The 19354-nt window shown below is 35.6% G+C and overlaps 1 protein-coding gene and 1 long non-coding RNA gene across 3 annotated transcripts in view; one reads left to right on the top strand and one right to left on the bottom strand.

Annotated features, from left to right (window-relative positions):
- LOC124447824 (protein N-terminal asparagine amidohydrolase-like) overlaps window positions 1-19354 on the bottom strand; it is a 29613-nt gene that overhangs the window by 9018 nt on the left and 1241 nt on the right. Inside the window, exons 2-4 of the mRNA XM_046998818.1 lie at window positions 18950-19052; window positions 15602-15667; window positions 1499-1610 (exon numbers count right to left, since the gene is read on the bottom strand). Coding sequence (XP_046854774.1) covers window positions 1499-1610; window positions 15602-15667; window positions 18950-19052 — 281 coding nt within the window. The remainder of the gene's footprint in view (window positions 1-1498; window positions 1611-15601; window positions 15668-18949; window positions 19053-19354) is intronic.
- LOC124447829 lies at window positions 14036-14673 on the top strand. 2 transcript variants are annotated; one of them, XR_006948846.1, is made up of 4 exons: window positions 14036-14226; window positions 14306-14431; window positions 14507-14551; window positions 14632-14652. It is a non-coding gene; the product is annotated as an uncharacterized LOC124447829 (long non-coding RNA). The 2 variants fall into 2 exon arrangements; XR_006948844.1 differs by having other exon boundaries at window positions 14037-14226; window positions 14507-14673.

Below are 19354 nucleotides of genomic sequence, written 5' to 3'. Positions count from 1 at the left end.
AATATTAACCTTGTGAGATAGGCTGCACTTCTTCACGCAAAGTAGTGAGGTCAAAACCATAAGCAACAATTAAGATATAAATAAAATGGGCTACGAATTGAATGAAATATAACTGGAAGGCTACTTTCTGATTCATCGGTAACACACGAATTGAAGCCAAAATTTGCGTGTTATGACTCCCAGACACATGGAATGATGTCAATAAACAATACGTCTAAGAAGAATTCGGCAAAGCAACAGAAATGAAGATTATCGGATTTTTTACAGCCTTTTCCCGTGTTAATAAATACAGGAAATTGAAGTTTCCTTCCATCCAAACATTTTTTCATTCGGGAAACTTGGAAATGGCAAAAGTTTACACTTTAAAGAATATAGATTTGTTTATGATCAGATGCTCTTGGATTGTGTTTTTGTGTCAATCTCATTAGTGGTCAAACATTTTAAAAGAAATAAACACCATCATGGGCAGGATTGCAATGACCGCATTTGTCACAGTTCATTAAGTTTTTTTTTCATAAAAACATTTGTTTTAATTGTATTACCGTGAAAATATTGTTATAAATGAGTCGGAGTAAATTACATCTTTCTGAAAGTATTTTTTGCAACTTAATTCAAGCTTTTCACGCAGTTGCTTCAAAAACAATGAAATATTTTATTTTGGTCGCGTTTATCACATGCGTGGAAAGACTGGAAACGATACTGCCAACTTTAGCTTGAAATTTCCGAGTGAATGTATCCCTCGATTTATATTTAGTTGAATGGAGCTGAGGCAATCCTCGGGTCAAGTGCCCTGTAATTCTGCATGTTGTTACTCCGTCGCTCCAATTTTAGGCAATCATAAAACATTACGAAGAATAGGATAATTGTCACGTCTTATGTAAACTTCATAAAATACATAATGCTGTTCTCCTAATCCTCCTAACTAGTGCCGCAGTCTGTGAACTTTGAGAAGACAGAGCAATAAATACACGAAATACTACATCCAACACTCCTAGCTTAAATTAACATATACATATTAACATCAATAATAACACATCACAGTTAATATAGTTTTGGAAATCTTTGCAGGCAGGCTCCATTTCAGGAATTGCTCACCAACATCGTTTGGCAAAGTAAACTTTTCCACCAAAGATAACTAAAACTCTGATTAAATACATCAAAGCTCGCAAAAAGGTTAAAGACATTGAGAGTTTCAAATTACATTTCACTGGTTTGCACTTTGCAGTAGCGGATCCATCTCAAGGCAAAATATATTATAACCGCTAATTTTAAATTTAAAATACCTTTATAACAAAGTCAATGGTTATAAATTTCTATAAAGAATAAAAAATTAGCCAATCGATGCGTTGAAGTAGCTAATTTATTTTGCATATAACTAAAACTGCCCTTGCTGGTTTGTGCATAAAAAGCAACAATTCAAGCAATGCAGGTGAATGGCATTTCTTACAAATCAAGTTTTGATCAAAAAATTATTTTACAACTTGACTGTATCCTTTACCTTTTACGTTGATCTTGATTTTGAGCAAGGGCTTCGAGCGACCCGATCATGTCTATTAACGCCTGTTTCGTGCTCGCACCATCTAAATGGGTTAAACTACAATCTCCTGTACCTGAACAAAAAAAAGTAAGTAAGGCAAAACTTCCAAATAATATATTAAAATTAAGCATTGACACAGTAAGCAACATAATTTTAAATGTATAACGGCAACTTGCAATTGTTCATAAACTCCGACCGCTTGCGATAAACTGACACATTGCTTCAGAATTGAATTTTTTAATTTTCAAGTATTGCAAATTAGAATTTTAGTGCTAAAAGGCCGCTTGCTCGGATTATAATCAGACAGAACTACGATTTGAACGGTGGAAACTTTCTTCGAATGAGTGAGGCGAATGTGCCCTAATTTCATAGGAAATAAACGCCACATAATCGCTAACTTTCAACCTCAATCTGAACTCTGAAATGGTCATTATACGACACAAGTTTAAATGAAAGAGGCATGATCAAGTTTAGAAAGGACAGTTGATACTTGTACGACCTCAATAAAAATTAAGGCACCTACTGAAAAAATGATGCCAAAATCAATAAATTTTGAATACCTCTATATCTTCCCTTAGAGTAAAACCTAGCTGATACGTAGGTTAGCCCATTTAATCAATAATATAGTACAGCTTTTCATAAAAGCTATTAGCTTTGTAGTAGTTAAGGTGCAGGTATGGTCCCGGAAGTAAACGGAGCTCTTACCCGTGTCAATTAGTTTCCAGTCCTAGGAAGTAAACAGGGCGCGCGCGTGTAAACCGGAAACGAACTTAGCGGGGGAATGTTGAATGTGATAGGTTATCATAATAAAGGGAAATGAAACAATTGACAAGAAATATTATCTAATTTATTAAAGCATCCAATAAAATGTGTTAAAGCCCTCATTGTGTATTTCATTACACGATTCACTATATAGTCGAACTATCGTCTTAAAAATGTTATTTGCGTTGTTCATTATTGCATTGCTTTTGGACGTTTTGAAAAAGACAAAAATATGGCACACATGTTTAATCAGATATATGCAGACACTGTTGAGTTTGAAGAAGTTAGTCACAGCGATCTTATCAATTTGATTTTCGTCGATTTTATAAGTAAAAAGATTCAAGAGCTACGAAGAGCTGAAAAGGATGAAAGTAAAGCAGATCCTTGGGTAGAGTATCAAAACGTTTTAGAAATGATGACTGAGGAAGATCGTTGGTTCAATTTTGCAGCTCGAGCAGTCGAAACAATTAATCGCGAACATGTCTGGAATGGAATATGTGAAGCCTTTAAGTTTCTAAAGAACTGTGGACCTTCGAACTCTCACAAGACATATTTTGACAAACTGTTTAGTGCTACTTGGGTAGAACTAATGTTAATTTACACGGAGACAAAACGTCCTCCTTTTTCAACATCTCTTTGACTATGCTGATTGTAGTTGTAAACTGAAATACAAATCAACTATGTAATTGCTTTGACAAAAGAAAAAAAAATATAAATTTCAATGTTATTGCATTTTGACTTCAGTTGTTTTATGACCATGTCATTGTGAAAATGGGAATCGGTAGCAGCAAACGTGAAAATAGAAATGCAAAAAGGGATAAAAATCATAATCGTCAGAAAATGTTTCGCTTGGGTATAAGTTTCGGACGCAACGATCTCAATCTTGAGGGTCATTTGCAAGCAGGATACACAAGTAAAACTGTTAAAAATTATGGACCCGCCGCAATTAAACTTCCAACAGATAATGCGATAGAAGAAACACTGCCTGTAACTGAAAACATTGAACCCGTCGATAATGAGTAGTTAAAAGAAATTGACATCTAATTGCAAAATTATTATCACGAGAACATTGTCATGAGTAACGTTGACCAGTACTTAGCCGGTGTATACTTCAATCCAAAACGTCCTGGAAGCTACGGAGGTGTTGAACGTTTGTACCGCGATGTAAAGGCAGAAGGAATATATGACATTAGTCGTGAAAGAATTAAAGAATGGCTCATGCAACAAGACGCATACTCTTTGCATAAACCTATTCGAAGAAAGTTTGAAAGAAATCGTGTCGTAGTGAGTGGTATTGACGACCAGTGGCAATTGGATCTTGCAGACATGCAATCTTTGCAAAAGTATAATGATGGTTATCGCTATCTTCTTATCTGTATTGATGTTTTTCCAAATATGCATGGGCTGTTCCATTAAAAAGAAAACAGGATCGTCGTTGGTAGAAGCTTTTAAAAGATTTTGTCATCAGGGCGTAAACCGACACACATTCAAACGGATCAAGGCTCGGAGTTTTTAATCGAGACTTTAAGAAACTTTGGCAGAAGAAAACGTTACCTTATTTAATACATTTAACGAGACGAAGGCATCCATCGTTGAACGTTTGATACGTACACTGAAAACTAAAATGTGGCGCTACTTCACAGCAAACAAAACCATGAGATACATTGACATGCTTCCTGATCTACTGTATTCTTATAATCATAGCATGCATCGCAGCATTAAGGAAAAACCGATCAACGTTACAAGTGAAAATGAAGATAGAATTCGGCAAAATCTATACGGGGATAGCAAATTAAATAAACCTATGCATGTAAAATATAAGTTTGATATAGGTAACCAAGTACGATAAGTAAAATAAAACGAAGGTTTGAGAGGGGGTATTTACCGAATTTTTCAAAAGAAATTTTCACTGTAAGTCAAAAAATACCGCGCAATCCTCCTGTATACAGACTGAAAGATCATGAAGGGGACGAACTTCAAGGAACATTTTATGAAAAAGAACTTCAAAAAGTCATCAAGAAAGACGATGTTTATGAGATTGAAAAATACTTAAGAAACGTGGTAGAGGGGCAATGTACAATATTTTGTAAAGTGGTCTGGCTACCCTAACAAATTTAATTCATGGGTACCAGCATCGGAAATACATATATAAAACGTAACCGTTTTCATGATTTTTCATTTCACATTATACCTTAAAGATGAGCGGGACACACTTCTATCTGACATTACCTAGTAATGCATCTCTCTGTATTTCCTGAGAATAAGATTTCAGGTTATCGCGTAAAACTACCTCACGTTGTGAATTTAAATGGTAATTGGGAAGTAGGATTGTATTCAATTACATATCCTCATACATGGTACACGTTGAAAAAAGGTTTGGATACACATATATATGTAACTCACAAAACAGGTCTACCTACTCCGGTATTTGTCGACTATGGCTTGTATGAAAAGCCTTCGACCTAGTAAAATCAGTTAACGAGACTCTTGACAAAGAAGTAAAAGACAATATCAAATTGAGCTTTGACCCCGAACAGAAAAAATTAAAGTGCATGTAAGACAGGGTTACAAAATATCATTTAATCAACGAATGTCGGTCTTACTCGGCTTTGGCGGAAAAGACGTAGAGATTTTAAAACAACCGAAAGTCCTTATGCTTGTGATTTGCACGGATCCGTCATGATGTATGTATATTGCAACATTGTACAACCGCAAGTTGTTGGAGACGTCAATGTAAAATTACTAAAGGCAGTTGCTATTCAAGGAAAATATGGAGACATTGTTTCAAGAACATTCACTAATATCCAATACTTACCCGTGCAAACAAAATCTTTTGAGGACATCGAAATTCTCTTAAGGGACGAGTTAGGAAATCCCATCGCATTTGAACGAGGGAAGTCGATAGTGACACTTCATTTCAGAAAACAATCCTTATCTTATTTTACATAAGAAAAAAATATGAGTAGAACAAACCGTTATGTTCAATATTATCTCAATCAGCAAAAAGGATACGGATCACAACCTGTCTTTAGAGGAGCATCCTGGCAAAAAGGTTATGGGCAGATGGGTTATGGTCTTGGTGGTTTATTTCGTAGATTGGCTAGAGCTGCAATACCTTTGGCAAAAACCGGCGCAAAAGCTCTAGGTAAAATTGCCCTCGATACAGGTGCAAACGTTTTGGGTGATGTTATCTCAGGGAAAAGTTTTAAAAAGTCTGCAAAATCTCGTGTTAATCAAGCAGCAAAAGAAACAGGGAAAAAAGCTGTAAATCGTATGCAACAGTTTCCTCAAACAGTATTAGGAAAACCCCAGAAGAAACAGGAAAAAAACAGCTAAAAGGAGAAAAGCATCGTCTTCTCATGTCATTTACCGTTCGGCCAAGAGACATAAAGCAGCTAAAGAAGTAGAAGATATTTTCGGTTAAATATGGAGTTCGTTTATCCAAAATCAGCAGAATGTACAAAAAATGAACTTGATATATTTTTTGTAGCCCCAACACAAACCAGTTTGGAAAAGGGTGATGGATAAACCATCCACTGCTATCTAGTTTATCTGGAAGCGGTCCGATTACTTTTTTAGCGCCGGGTACAGAAGAATATGTTGACTTGTCTAACACAGTATTGACGGTCAGAGAAAAAGTAACGAAAGCTGACGGTGGAAATCTCGACGATGGCGCTAAAGTAGGACCGGTGAACAATTTCTTGCATAGTTTGTTTAAGCAAGTTGATGTGTTTTTGAAAGGAAGCTAGTAACCCAAGCGACAGGAACTTATCCTTATCGTGCATATATCGATACACTTTTGAATTATGGTCCATCAGCTAAACAATCCCAGCTGACAGCTGCGTTGTTTTACAAGGACGAAGCTTCAAAATGGAGGTTGCCGACCCAGCAAACGCCAGTCCAAACAAAGGCTTGAAAACACGAAGTAAGTTTAGTGCGAGAAGTGCAATTGTCGAAATGGGAGGCCCTATATTTTGTGATGTTTTCTTCGGTGAACGCCTCCTGCTTAGCTATGTTGATTTGAAAGTGGTATTGAACCGTACCAGTGACGAGTTTGCCCTAATGGCATCCGAGGACGATGCAGCATTTAAAGTGAAACTGGTGGATGTTTATCTAAAAGTTCGCAAAGTTAAAGTGAATCCTAGTAGAGCTATGTCTCACGAAGTTGCACTGAAAAAGCCCAGCCGTTTACCCTGTAAGGCGTGTGGACTGCAAAAGTTTCATCATTCCATCAGGAAACCCATCGTTGCAAAAAGATAATCTTTTCAACGGTTTGGTACCGAAATCACTTGTCGTCGGTCTTGTTGCAAGTGCTGCATTCAATGGTGCTTATAAATTAAACCCATTCAATTTCCAGCATTTCAACGTTTCATCCTTAGGCATTTCTGTAAACGGCGAATCTCTACCATCTAAACCTTTCAAGCTGTCGTTTGGTAACAATCCTAGATACATAGAAGCATTTCTATCACAATTTGCTGGCACTGGAAAAATGTTTTGAACGCCGGAAATGGAATTGATCGTGACGAGTTTCTAAAGGGTTTTGCTTTGTACTGTTTTGATTTGACGCCTGATATGTGTGGTACGGGAGAACATTTTAATACAGTGCAAAAAGGAAATCTTGCCATTGACATACAATTCTCAACAGCACCAACTAATGCTGTTAGTCTTGTGTGCTATGGAGAGTTTGAAAACGTGATCTTTATCGATTCTGAGAGGAATGTTGTCTATGACTACATTGGTTGAATGAACACCTCACAAATATCGTCTGCTTTGAGATCGGATCCTGTTACAAGCAAGAAATTTCTTGGTGTTTTTCCAGCCAATCGTTTACCTAAAGTAATCAAAAGTTATCCGAATGGGTTTATAGCAAACACCGATATCAGCGGAAAACCTGGAAGTCATTGGGTTGCATTTTACTTTCCGTCTGAACGAAAAGCCGAATTCTTCGACAGCTATGGCCAGTCGCCTGAGACTTATCATAAATTCTTTAGAGACTATTTGAAACATTATGATTGGGATTTTAATGCACGCAAATTACAAAGTATTTGGACCGATGTATGTGGACAATATTGTATATTTTACCTAAGCCAAAGAGTGCGAGGTCATAGTATGAGTAGAATTGTAAGCATGTTTGATGGTAATACTGTTGAAAACGATAAGAAGGTATCGAATTTTGTAAACAAACATTTTCAAATAGAAACTAGTGTAATCCCTAACAACGGAAATCAGTCAAGTACAAACTTATTTGTAAAAGATTGAAGTGTTTAATAATCAATAAAAAGTTCTTTGTGTGACTTAATTGCTTGCATTTTGTATTTACATATTTTCATTGACAACAAGGAGGAAAATGATATCAACTGCGATTTTATTTAAAGAAAAATCCTTTACAAGACATATTAATAGCTTAACCAACGTAATTGAGTTTTCTTGTGTGTAGTGGAAGCTTTGGGCGTTATGAATTTCGTTTTGATGAACTAGGATAAACTGTTTCGTTTTCTTCACGTGGTGAAGTTTCCATTTGAGCCTCCTTCCATCTCATATCGTTCCTAACCAAATCTCGAGGAATGTTTATTTTTGATAAAACACGAAAGAATTCTTTAGACCCTTTAGGATTGAAATTTTTCCTTCCTCTCACAGCATCGCTAATTAGATCTGTTATGTTTGATTGCGGAATGGTGACTCCCTCAAGTTTGACTTGTCCAGAACCGTCCCAAGATATTATACTTGGATGTGTTCTAAGGCGCTGCAATATTGCTTTCGCCCGCTCACGCATAGTTTTTGGCACACTTTGTACAATGACAGAGTCAGCTAATGTCTGATTTTCGTTGTCACTTATTATTTTTTCATTCCCATCAACAGTGTCTACCACACGTACCATGGGTATCTGATTATCTTTCTGTTGCTTCAATTTAAGGAATTGTTCAAAGTTTGCGTTAAAAAGTTTTTGTCTTTGATCGTCACTCATATCGTCTTGTTGAAGAATATGCGAGAGCTGCGAGTCTTTATTCATCATATTCATCATGATCGGACTAGTTTCAAGTTTTTGTTGTTTTTCGTATCTGTTAAATACATCTTCAGGTACAAGAATCATACGCTTGGCATGCTTCATTTTGTCAACAAACTACCTAGCACTGTCAAAACCGGAGGTAGTAACGCAGTCAGCAGATTTCCTCCTTTTTGATTTAAAATCTTTTTCTTCTTTGCCCTTGAAATTTTCTTGTTGGCTAATGCTCTGAGATGTTTCTTATACCTCGACAATTGACGTTTTTGATTCACAGATATAGGTACAGTTCCTTTTAACACGTTCACTGTACATTCACAAATACACAAAATAACGTCAGAAGGTCCATGTTCAATGATCACTTTTCGAATTTTTGGTTTAGATTTTGCGAGTACTTGCAAATACGGAAGATTGTTCCTAATTCGCTTAGACATAGTGCTTAAATGATTGTTGATGGCGATGATTATTACTTATGTACATAGACAATATGCTTTTCACCAGGCAGGATATTTGTTCTGACACGCATATTGTCAGGTGTGAGCTGATGCATATCCAGCATTAGATAACCAAAAGGGCGGCTTGTAGCATCTTGAAATGATTCCAAAAGGTAATTCGTTTTCTTCGGATACATTTGTCGTGCCAGTGTGGAGAAACCTAAAATGTCTCTAGGGTTTTTGAAAATGATCATGTAATGAGAATTTAGACTTATAGTTCGCGATTGTTTACCAGGCGGAAATAAATTTTGCGTTAAATACATGACAGATATTCCGCGATGATGTGACCCGCGGGTAAATAAATCCGACATTCGTTGATCATTAGAACACTCGGACATAAGATCGTCTACAATGACTAAAGAGTTTTGACATCCTTCCAAAACATCGGTCAAGTTCTCAGGGAATCCTTCGACGAAGCAAATATTTGGAATTTTCGATTCCATTTCACCAAATTCACTTTGCCGTTCGCCATAACAGTAAATAATTTTATTCGGAACGGGATAAAAAAGTTCATTTAAATTATAAAGCATCGACCTAACCAAATAGCTTTTGTCTGACTGACTTTGACCACACACATAAAAGTTGGCAGGTGTTCTAAAACGTACGTCCATTGTCTCGCAAAGAAAAGCAAACATGTTCTGCTTTCACTTTATAACCACTCGCTAGTAAACATTTTGACATATTCAAAGAAAGAAGGAATGATTCGACTGGTTTGAATGGGGCGGTATTTGTAAAATAGTGACAAAGTGCATACATTAAGAATACATTGGACAATGAGCAATTTTTATTAAATATTTTTCTAATTATCTACATCAATCAAACAACAAAGTCTCTTTGATTACATATGAACAAGTCTACTCTAGCATATATTTATGACAGAAAATTTTAAAAGCACTTGATGGTTTTACTTTAAAATCCTCACAAGCATAGGCATGCCTTTTAATCGTTCATTCATTTTGTAACTACATTCATAGTTCACAAGAGTTGTTTGTAACTTTTCCAATTGCCATAATGAATTCCTTGCTGTCTGCATGTTTTTATGGCGGCATGTGCAACCCATGGTAAAAATGTGGTTATGTGAAGAGATATCATATGTTAGATTGTTCTAACATGAATCTGAAGCATGTTCCTGTCGGAACGGTAAAAAATACACGAATAAGGATTTTGTCGTTGAGACGAAACAACATTAAAGCTCTGAATGAACTTGATGTTATTCGTGCGTACCCAAGACTTATGTACATTGATTTACGTGAAAACCCTCTGTCCTGTCCTGTAAATTTCTCAATGTTAAATGTGTTGTATGATCCGTGTCCAACCAGAAAAAAAGATTTGTATTTGACGCCTGTGAACTCATTTTCGTCTGTGACACCACTTTTTTCGTGTACGTCAGCCACAAGAAATCGTTTACCTCAGTCGTTCGTCAGTTTTTCTCCTCTTCCATCGTCGTTGATTATGTCCATCACATGTAAATCATCGCACTTTTCGTCGTCCCTCCGAAAGTTTTATGTTCATCCTCGCTGATTTTTTAACATGTCAACCTCCATTTCAACTTCATCACAGTCGCTGTTATTATCGTCTACATCTTTGCTGTTGTCGCCGTCAACGTCATCAACACCTCCACATTCAGCGATATCATTTTCAACTTCAAAGTCATCACCCCTGTTGTCGTTATTACCACTGTTACCACCACTCTTATCATCAACATCACCACCGTTTCATTCGCAGCTGTCGTCTTCGTCTTTACATTCATCACCCTCATTGTCGTTATCACCATCACAGTCAGAATCAATGGTATCGCCTTCATCGTTTATGTATTTTGTTCCACCAGCGAAAGAAAAAACTGTCAACTTTTATGTGTTGGTTCCTTCTACGTTAGTTTCCATATTTGTCTGTATAATGCTGATGTATTGCATAGTTCACAATTGTCGTCGCTGTTTCCCCTCTGTACATATACCGATCACATAGAAATCCAGTGTAGAAATGTGTCAAACAACCTTAGTCTAAAAATATGTATGTTTGTTTGTTAGTTTGCTTCTCATTGATTCAAAGCTATTCATCTTTTTTTTTTTGTTAATAATGTATACAGTATATGTATGTATCTTTAATTTACCTGCATTGGCATTATATCTGTTGATCCACTTGTCTGTAAAATGAAAGTTCACTGTCGGAGTGATCAATGTCGTCAAGAAACTCCACATCGGATTGTCTTTCGGAAAAGACTTCTTCATCATTTTCGGAGTCGGTTATCATTAAATCAATCGACTTGCTAATTTCCTCCTCTTCAGACCCGCTTTCCATGTCATTTTCTTGCACAATTTGATGAACGGATGTAAACAAAATATCATCCGTCACCGCATCGTGTGTGGGAGAAGTCTGATGGTGTGAACTTTCAAGTGTCGGCACCTTCGTCTATTATTATTCGTTAGTCAAAGACAACTTGATATTTTAAAATTTAATGTGAAACCTCTTATTTTACAATGCTGTTTACCATTACTAACTGTATAAGCATTATTTTTAGGACCTCCACAGACAAATTCAGTAGTGTACTCGCCTTCGTCAATCCATTATTCAAATCCCATTAATAGTCTCCCAGAGGAGGCTTTTCTGAATCAGGCGTTGCAACAAAAACTACGGTGCTCATATAAAATATTATTATGCAATCGGTCTAACACGTTGTACAATTCTAAACGTACCCATGCAGTAGTAAAAATACCAATAAAAATATTTGTTTTATTTTCCTTTTGAAACTCACAATGACGCTTGTAAATAACTTCAACTAAATCATCATTCAGTAATTGCATATCGTGAATCACGGTATCGGCGCTATTTAGTCGATTGTACAATACATGCGCGTTGTGAATAGATTCAGTAATTAACATATCATTGCATTGTGCAAACTTACCCCGCAGTGAATTCAAACAAAGCTTTGCTAGTGCTCTTAACCCTACATTTTTTACAATTTTCTCCTTACGCAATAGAATTCCCTTATGCTTTAGGTAGTCATTGATATATTTTGCCTGGTCTGATTCTGAGGAAATCCATGCGGGGTAGCCTGAAGCCTCTTGTTTTAATCGCAAAAAGAAATTGACATTTTCGCAAAATAAGCTGTCGGAGCTTTCTTCTTCGAAATGCCAGATTTCATGTATCTCTAAAATTTTGTAGCCTTTTTCAATTGCCTTAGTCATTTCAATGGTAGTAAAAGTCCCCCAAAAAGCACGCTCGTTTTCTGAATGATGACATTCTGCCGAGTAACCCATTCTTCCTAAGTAATTAGAAAGGTCTTTAAAGTTTTTGCGAATAATTGTGGGGTGACCCGTAGGATAACGGCGATTTTTCATAACAAACGGGTAAAGACTTGTAAAATCGTAATAAAATATTTTCTCGTTTTCTTCAGCCTTATGAAACAACTTAAAGCCTTCAACTCTACCTCCAAAAAACTATCAGTATGTTATGAATTCGTGTGTGTTTAGAAAATACTGCATTTGCGGTGTCTGTCTCAGTCGTTTGAAATCATGCTCACATATCGTTTTCACATTATACCTTAACTCTAATAATCTTTTCTCACGCTCAATGGTTCGATTGTACGCGTCTCTTAGTGTTGTCCCTCTGTGATAAGGATTTTCACCGCTCAAATCAAGACTTAAGGGGCAGCCGCGATAAACTTTACCATAAAACTCATACACAGTATTAGTGTCTTCGCAAAATCCGTTGACGAAATAACTTTTACCTAACCACGGATCGAAAATAACTTTCTCGCCCCCATGGCGTTGGGCGTGCTTGATAATGCTTTTTGTTTGAAAAGAAACAAACTCCAACTACTCAATGGACAAAAATCGTCATTGCGCATGTCATGATGTAATAAGCAAAAAATTGTTTTGAAATTTAAATTCATACATAGATTATATTGTAAACACATCAAGATTATATGGAATTTAAAATTTAAAGTTTGTAAATTATGTCCTTCGACATCAGTTTTCTTCAACATCGGATGAATTTTCGACAATTATTTTGGAGCAATTTGATTATTCAGCTTTTGGTACCTTGGTGCTCGACTCTTCTTTTAGGCGCTGCTGGTTTTTTAGTTTTTCCAGTTCCTTTAAACGATTCGTCAGCCCAATGAAAGAATGAACATGTCTTTTCACTTGCCATATACTTACAGCGAAAAGAGGGTCGGCCAGGATTGTTGGTCGAGTTCGATACCCACAGACATGCAAACACTTGGCACTCGCAGAGTGGAAAACGGTTCGGCTTGAATTCCTTCAGCACATTCTTATCGTGCACGTCTATAAGCTGCAAGTACTTTTCTTTGGGCGTGAATAAATTACATTTTTCTTTGGCGCACTTTAGGAAGGCGCGCCCTCGTTAGAAGTAAAACGTTTCAGACCGCCGTTTTTACAAAAGCATCTGTGCTTCTCAATAGAAACCATTTTTTTCATTTGTTCTTTTTTTCTATCTCTGGCTGCAAAACGTTTGTCCAATTAATGCAAATGATCTGCAGTGCATGAGTTTTTATAATGTCACAATGACTCCATTTTGTAGGCATTTTTCAATTATTTGATTAAGGCTTTTTTAATCATATTTCCGTCTAAATTTTTCCCATGAAAATACCAAAATAGTAAACATACAGTTTCATAAATATGTGGACTCTAGCTGTGCTAGCCGATTATAATTACCTCAAGGATTAAGTTTGTCTGCATTTTTAATTGTTTGATTAAGGCTTCTTTTAATCATATTTCCATCAAAATCCTTTCTCTCCATATTAACGATACGAAAATAGGAATTATTTAACTTTGCAATGCGCAGGTTCTGGCTATGTTTAAGATTTTGTCCACACGTAGCCGGGTATTTTTCAAAAAACGAAGGTTTTTTTCTCTGTTTTGGCCTCCCGTCCATACATAACGATTATAATTACCTCAAGGATTAAGTTTTGTCTGCATTTTTTAATTGTTTGATTAAGGCTTCTTTTAATCATATTTCCATCAAAATTCTTTCTCCACACGAATGATGAAAAATTTCTTCTTGCTTGTTTTCATAGTATAATGACAAGTTAAAATTGCAGAGATAATAATTGTTAAGACTCATAGCTATAATTTTAAGACAGTTATGATACATAATATTTTTTCCAAACCAAAACTGACAATGACCTTGCACGTTATTTCACAATCTTAATTGGCGGTGTTTGAAATACATTAGGCCTGCAGACATACGAGTTAATTTACTGTTTTAATACTTTAATGCCTTCATTCAATCTGAAACGCACGCATACTAAAGAAATAATCAATCCATTGGAAAATTACTGCTAACAAAAGAGCCTATGTCAATAATGTGCATGTAAAAGCACTCACAGTCTCAGGCAAGTAAACGGCGAAGGCATCAGCAAAGAAAACCAACAGCTAGAATGGCTACACAAAACACCATTAGACCGATTTTAAGTAAGTTGAATTGGAATACAATTTCAATGTTACATATGACTTTAGAAAATTTAAGTTGTGATTTTGTTCATTGTTTTAGGCCAGTGTGAACACTGCCACCTATGGGTGATCTGTCCACCGAGCTGTGGGCATAAAGTACATCTATCTTTGGTTTGAAGAGAGGCTAGTAGAATGCTTGCCATTCAAATGTCCGATATGCTTTAAAGTAAAATAATTAATATGCTTGCTGAATGTTGCAGTCGTGTTTTTTTTATGTAATATCCATTGCTTTATACTCTAGATGTTTTGACGAAGATGTTTATCGCTTCTTAGAAGATTTTTTTGAGTATGTATTTTTATAATTCTTTATCTTTTGAAAAGTGATACAGTAGAACAGTCAGTAAGATTGATTTCTTTTTATTTCAGAGTGATCGTTGCTAGTTTCTTTCAATAAAATGTTTATTTCAATAAAATTTATTTAAGAAATCAACGTCTCATGTTCTAATTTGTTCTTTTTCTGTCAAAATATTTTCTCCAATCATTACAAGTGTACTTGATAAGTTCTAGCCCATTTACTATCGGAGTCATGTCTTGTAAACTATCAAAGAAGGATTTCATGACTTCTTCCTCATCAATTTCGTATATTTTAAAACCAATTTCAGTAGCATAGCACTTTAACAATTTGTTCTGTATATTGCTTTGGCGTTCATCTAAAACATGGCTCTCATCTTCAAATTCGAAGGACGATTCCTTCACTTTCTTTGCTTGCTCAATGTCTACTTTTAAAGCCATTTTTGTTTTAGTAAGACAAAAATTACCAAATAACTTTAACTCAATAAAATTGTAACGTGTCCTCCTTTTTTTATATTTGCGAAAGAAACAAGAAAACGAATCTAATATTGCTTTAAGAATAGAAAACAATTGACAATTTTAATTAAGTTTTATCGTGTTCCAATTAATCATGTCATCCAATAGCAACCTTCGTTCATTTTATATCGTTTCCGGTTTACACGCGCGCGCACTGTTTACTTCCTAGGACGGGAAACTAATTGACACGGGTAAGAGCTCCGTTTACTTCCGGGACCATACCTGCACCTTAACTACTCTTTGTGTTTTTTTGAATAAGTTAACGTGAAATAAAACAGTATGAAAATAACAAAAAAAACATTAAGAAAAGAAATAAGCTCAGTTGTGAAAACTTGTGCATGGCTGCTGCAACCCTTTGGTTAGTTTACACGGAGTTAAACGACAATAGCATTATTGGAGTTTGGCATGTTCAGCCGTATTAAGTTCCTTTAAAATCCATTGTTTTCTACGGATTAAGACATTCATAAATGAATTCGTTAAAAATGCAAGAGGCAATATAGATAAGAAGACAGAACATGTGGCGAATTACCTTCATGACGGATCACAACAATCTGACAAGTTGTAGCGCTATCCGAACAAATGACGTCGATCAAGTCTAAAAGGAAGGAAAAGGGACTGAATGCGAGAAGCAATTGCGGTGCTAAATTTTATGAACGGTATTCTATACTTTTCGACATGCTGAATTCGTATTTCTTTGTTCTTACTCACCAAAACCCGCAATTTTGACGATGAAGACCGTTTTCCGTTTTTTTGACTAGGCGACCTTTTTACATGAAGTACACTGGATAACACTGTTATTTTGAGCCGAGTCGTGGGCTCACAGTTTATTTAGAGAGGTACACAGGTTAGCACTATTTTCCACCCAGCAAACCGCCCTTTACTTTGAAATATAATATTTTACACAATATAATATTTTACGCAATCTAATATTTTACACAATATAATATTTTATATAATATTTTACACAATCGTCGAAAAACGACATTTTCCAGCCTGGATTATAAGTTTATAACTTAAGATGGTTGCATGAAAATTTATACTGGAGCATTTATCTGTAAATATTTTCATATGTTGATATTAAAAACTGTATTATAAAAAGATAAAATTACTCGCCATCTCAAAACGACCTAGCACCAGTGCATGCATGGTTTCCTTTTAGCTTTTGGTTCTTTCCCATTAGCCGCCATCTTTAATTTATTTCCGATTGTGTAAAGTAAAGGGCGGTTTGCTGGGTGGAAAATAGTGCTAACCAGGTACACAAAGCGAAAGACAATTTTCTTGTAAGAAAGATGATACAAGTCACTTTACATAAATCATGCGTGACTGACACGAACTCTTTCAACCAATCAAAAACTTTCTTGGATGGTTACTAACACGAACAATCAATTCATGTTTCATGATTTACTTATATATTACATTGCAACATGTGACATTGTATTGCCAATTTTGGGTGGATTTTGTTGTGCTATTTGGCAATTGTTATATAAAACAAAAATATAACCAAACATTGTTCTCGCTCAAGTAGCCCGATTGAGTGCGTGATAGGCGTCGTGTTTCAAAACAGTCAGACAGAGCTGAATATATGAACGACCCCCTCCTTTAACCCTTTAACTAGCGTCCAAGCTTCGTTCCTGTAAACAGACTTGACAGAGCCTTTATAACTTTGTTCTGGTTTTTTGTTAAGATAGACGTATAGCAGGAATTCTGTTTTTACACGTAAGAAATTCTAAAACCAACTCAACGCAACTAGTTCTAGTTCACTTGACCTTTCAACAAAACAGAGCATCATGGGTAATCAGGATTATATATGTTGACATAATATGGGAACTATTAGAAAATATATGCTTGATATTCAAGAAATCGCAAATAATACCATCACCGAATCTTAAAAAGTTTTAACGGATTATAAATCAGATTAAAAGTATGTATTCAATTCTGTAGGAATGGCAGTTTTGCTTGATTAAACCGGAAAAAACCGTATACTCAATGAGCCCACCCCCCCCCCAATATATGTTGTTTAAAACGCTAAGCTTTAAAGTTGACGACTGTTTTTTACTTTTTCATTCCTCTGATCACGTCCCTTCCTTTCTTGACTATCTGAACCAACAACACCCAAATATCAAAATTCACAGCTGAAGTCGAACAAAACAGAAAACTATCATTTCTTGACATTGACATCTCTCGTACAAATGGAAAATTCACCACTTTCGTCTACCGTAAACATACTGTCACTGGCCTCTTCACTAACTTCCACAGCTTCATCCTACTTACTTACAAACTTTCACTAGTCTCCTGCTTACTACACCGCATCTTCAACCTTTGTTCTACTTACAAAAATTTCCACACACAACTCGAATTTACCAGAAAGTCACTCACCAAAAACGGTTATCCTTCACGTTTAATTGACCAAATCACACGTCGCTTCCTTTACAACACCTTTGCCCCCAAACCACTTGTCTTGACTGCTCATAAAATGCCCATCTTTTTTTGTCTTCCTTTCACCGGCATGCACTCCCTTCAAATTCGCACACAAATCAATAACCTTTGTGCTGCAGCCTTCCCACATATATCCATTAAATTTGTTTTCTGCCCTTCCCAAAGTATCTCTTCTTTCTACCCCTTTAAGGACAAAATTCCCAAACCTCTGAGATCTGGTGTAGTCTATTTATTCAAGTGTCGAAGCTGCAACGCCTCGTATGTGGGTCAAACCACACGTCATCTACACACCAGATTTTCGGAGCACTTGGGAATATCACCCCTTACAGGCAACCAAGTTTCCCACCCTGCGTTATCAAGCATTCTTGTTCACATTAACGCAACTGGACACACACCCAACTTAGACGACTTTAAAATAATCTCCTCTTCCAACGATTCTTATGAACTCTCCATTCATGAGAGCCTTCTAATCAATAAATACTAGCCTTCACTTAATGTGCAAGGAAATTCCATTCCACTTAACCTCTTTTAATTTCACTTTTAATTCTTAACTTCCCTATCATGTAATACATTTGACACCTCCTCTTTGTAGTAATTTACTTTTTGTAAATATAATATCTTGTGTTAACATCTTATTAATTAATTATTACTTGTCTGAAGATGTCTAGAGTAAAGACGAAACGTCACAATATATTCAATTTTACAACTTTTGGTCTATTTCTAAGGCTCTAATTAAAACATTAGATTTCATAAATGCATCAATAATGAATAAAACTACAAAATAAAATCAGGAGTTTATTACTCTTGACTTTAAAACAGAAGACACTGACTGTATATAGAATTGACATAAAACAATTAATGTAAATAAACTTTGACTTTTAAAATATGGAAATCAAATTTGAGGATTTTCTCAAATGTGGTTTTTGTCATAGCAAATTATTAAAATAGTCAATAACTGGCACTTATATTTTGGTGACAAATTTTCTCAAACATATATCTGCATTTTACCTTAGGATGTGCAATGAAATAGCAAAGTTTATGAAAACATACTCAGGCTAACAAAAGTTTGAACTAGTTTGGATTTTCTAGTCTTGTCACAAAATAGCACACATTATTTGTGACTGCTGGGGACCCATCCATAAAGGAACAGGGCACCCTAGTTTAAAGTTAAGCCCTGGTGTCACTAATAAACATACACTTAAACATGATCAATGACATAATATACTGCCGCATGTGAGATTCCATTTTTTTCAAGATTTTCAGCAATATAAGCAATATACTATATGCAAATATAATGAAATCCTGACCCAATTAGCACAGGTGTACATTTCATGGGTAAGCATCTTGTTTAAATTGAATCAAAGACAAATGTTCACTTTCACTTTATCAACCAAGACTAAAATCAATGGTGGCTGTGCCGATTTTCTGAATTTTTACTCACCATCATTGAAGGCAACTGTTCCATACTCTCGTTGCCCAATGTACAAAATCTTTTTTCCATCAAATTTTGTGGGTTCTTCCAGAGCAAAACCTTTTGATGTTTTCTGAAGCAAAAATTTTATTATCAACTTTTAATGATAAAATTAACTCTTGACCAAATTTTGAAAGTTTATAGTAAATATTTTGGTAGATCATAGCACAGGCTGTAGCACACTATAGATAAAAATTATACCTTTCATTGTAGACAATATTATGCAAGTAATAAATATACAATACAAAAGCATATCAAGACACTGTTTACTGTTTTGAAATGATTTTTCATGAAACTAAAAGAGGCATTTAGCACATAAAACCCAAATCACAAACTAAAAAACAGATTCAAACTCCTCGACAACATTTTCGATTG

The sequence above is a fragment of the Xenia sp. Carnegie-2017 genome, unplaced genomic scaffold (genome assembly GCF_021976095.1).
Source record: "Xenia sp. Carnegie-2017 unplaced genomic scaffold, XeniaSp_v1 HiC_scaffold_23, whole genome shotgun sequence".
NCBI classification, from domain to species: Eukaryota; Metazoa; Cnidaria; class Anthozoa; order Malacalcyonacea; family Xeniidae; genus Xenia; species Xenia sp. Carnegie-2017.
Note: the sequence above shows the minus strand (reverse complement) of the source record. Positions and strands in the feature narration are given on the sequence as shown.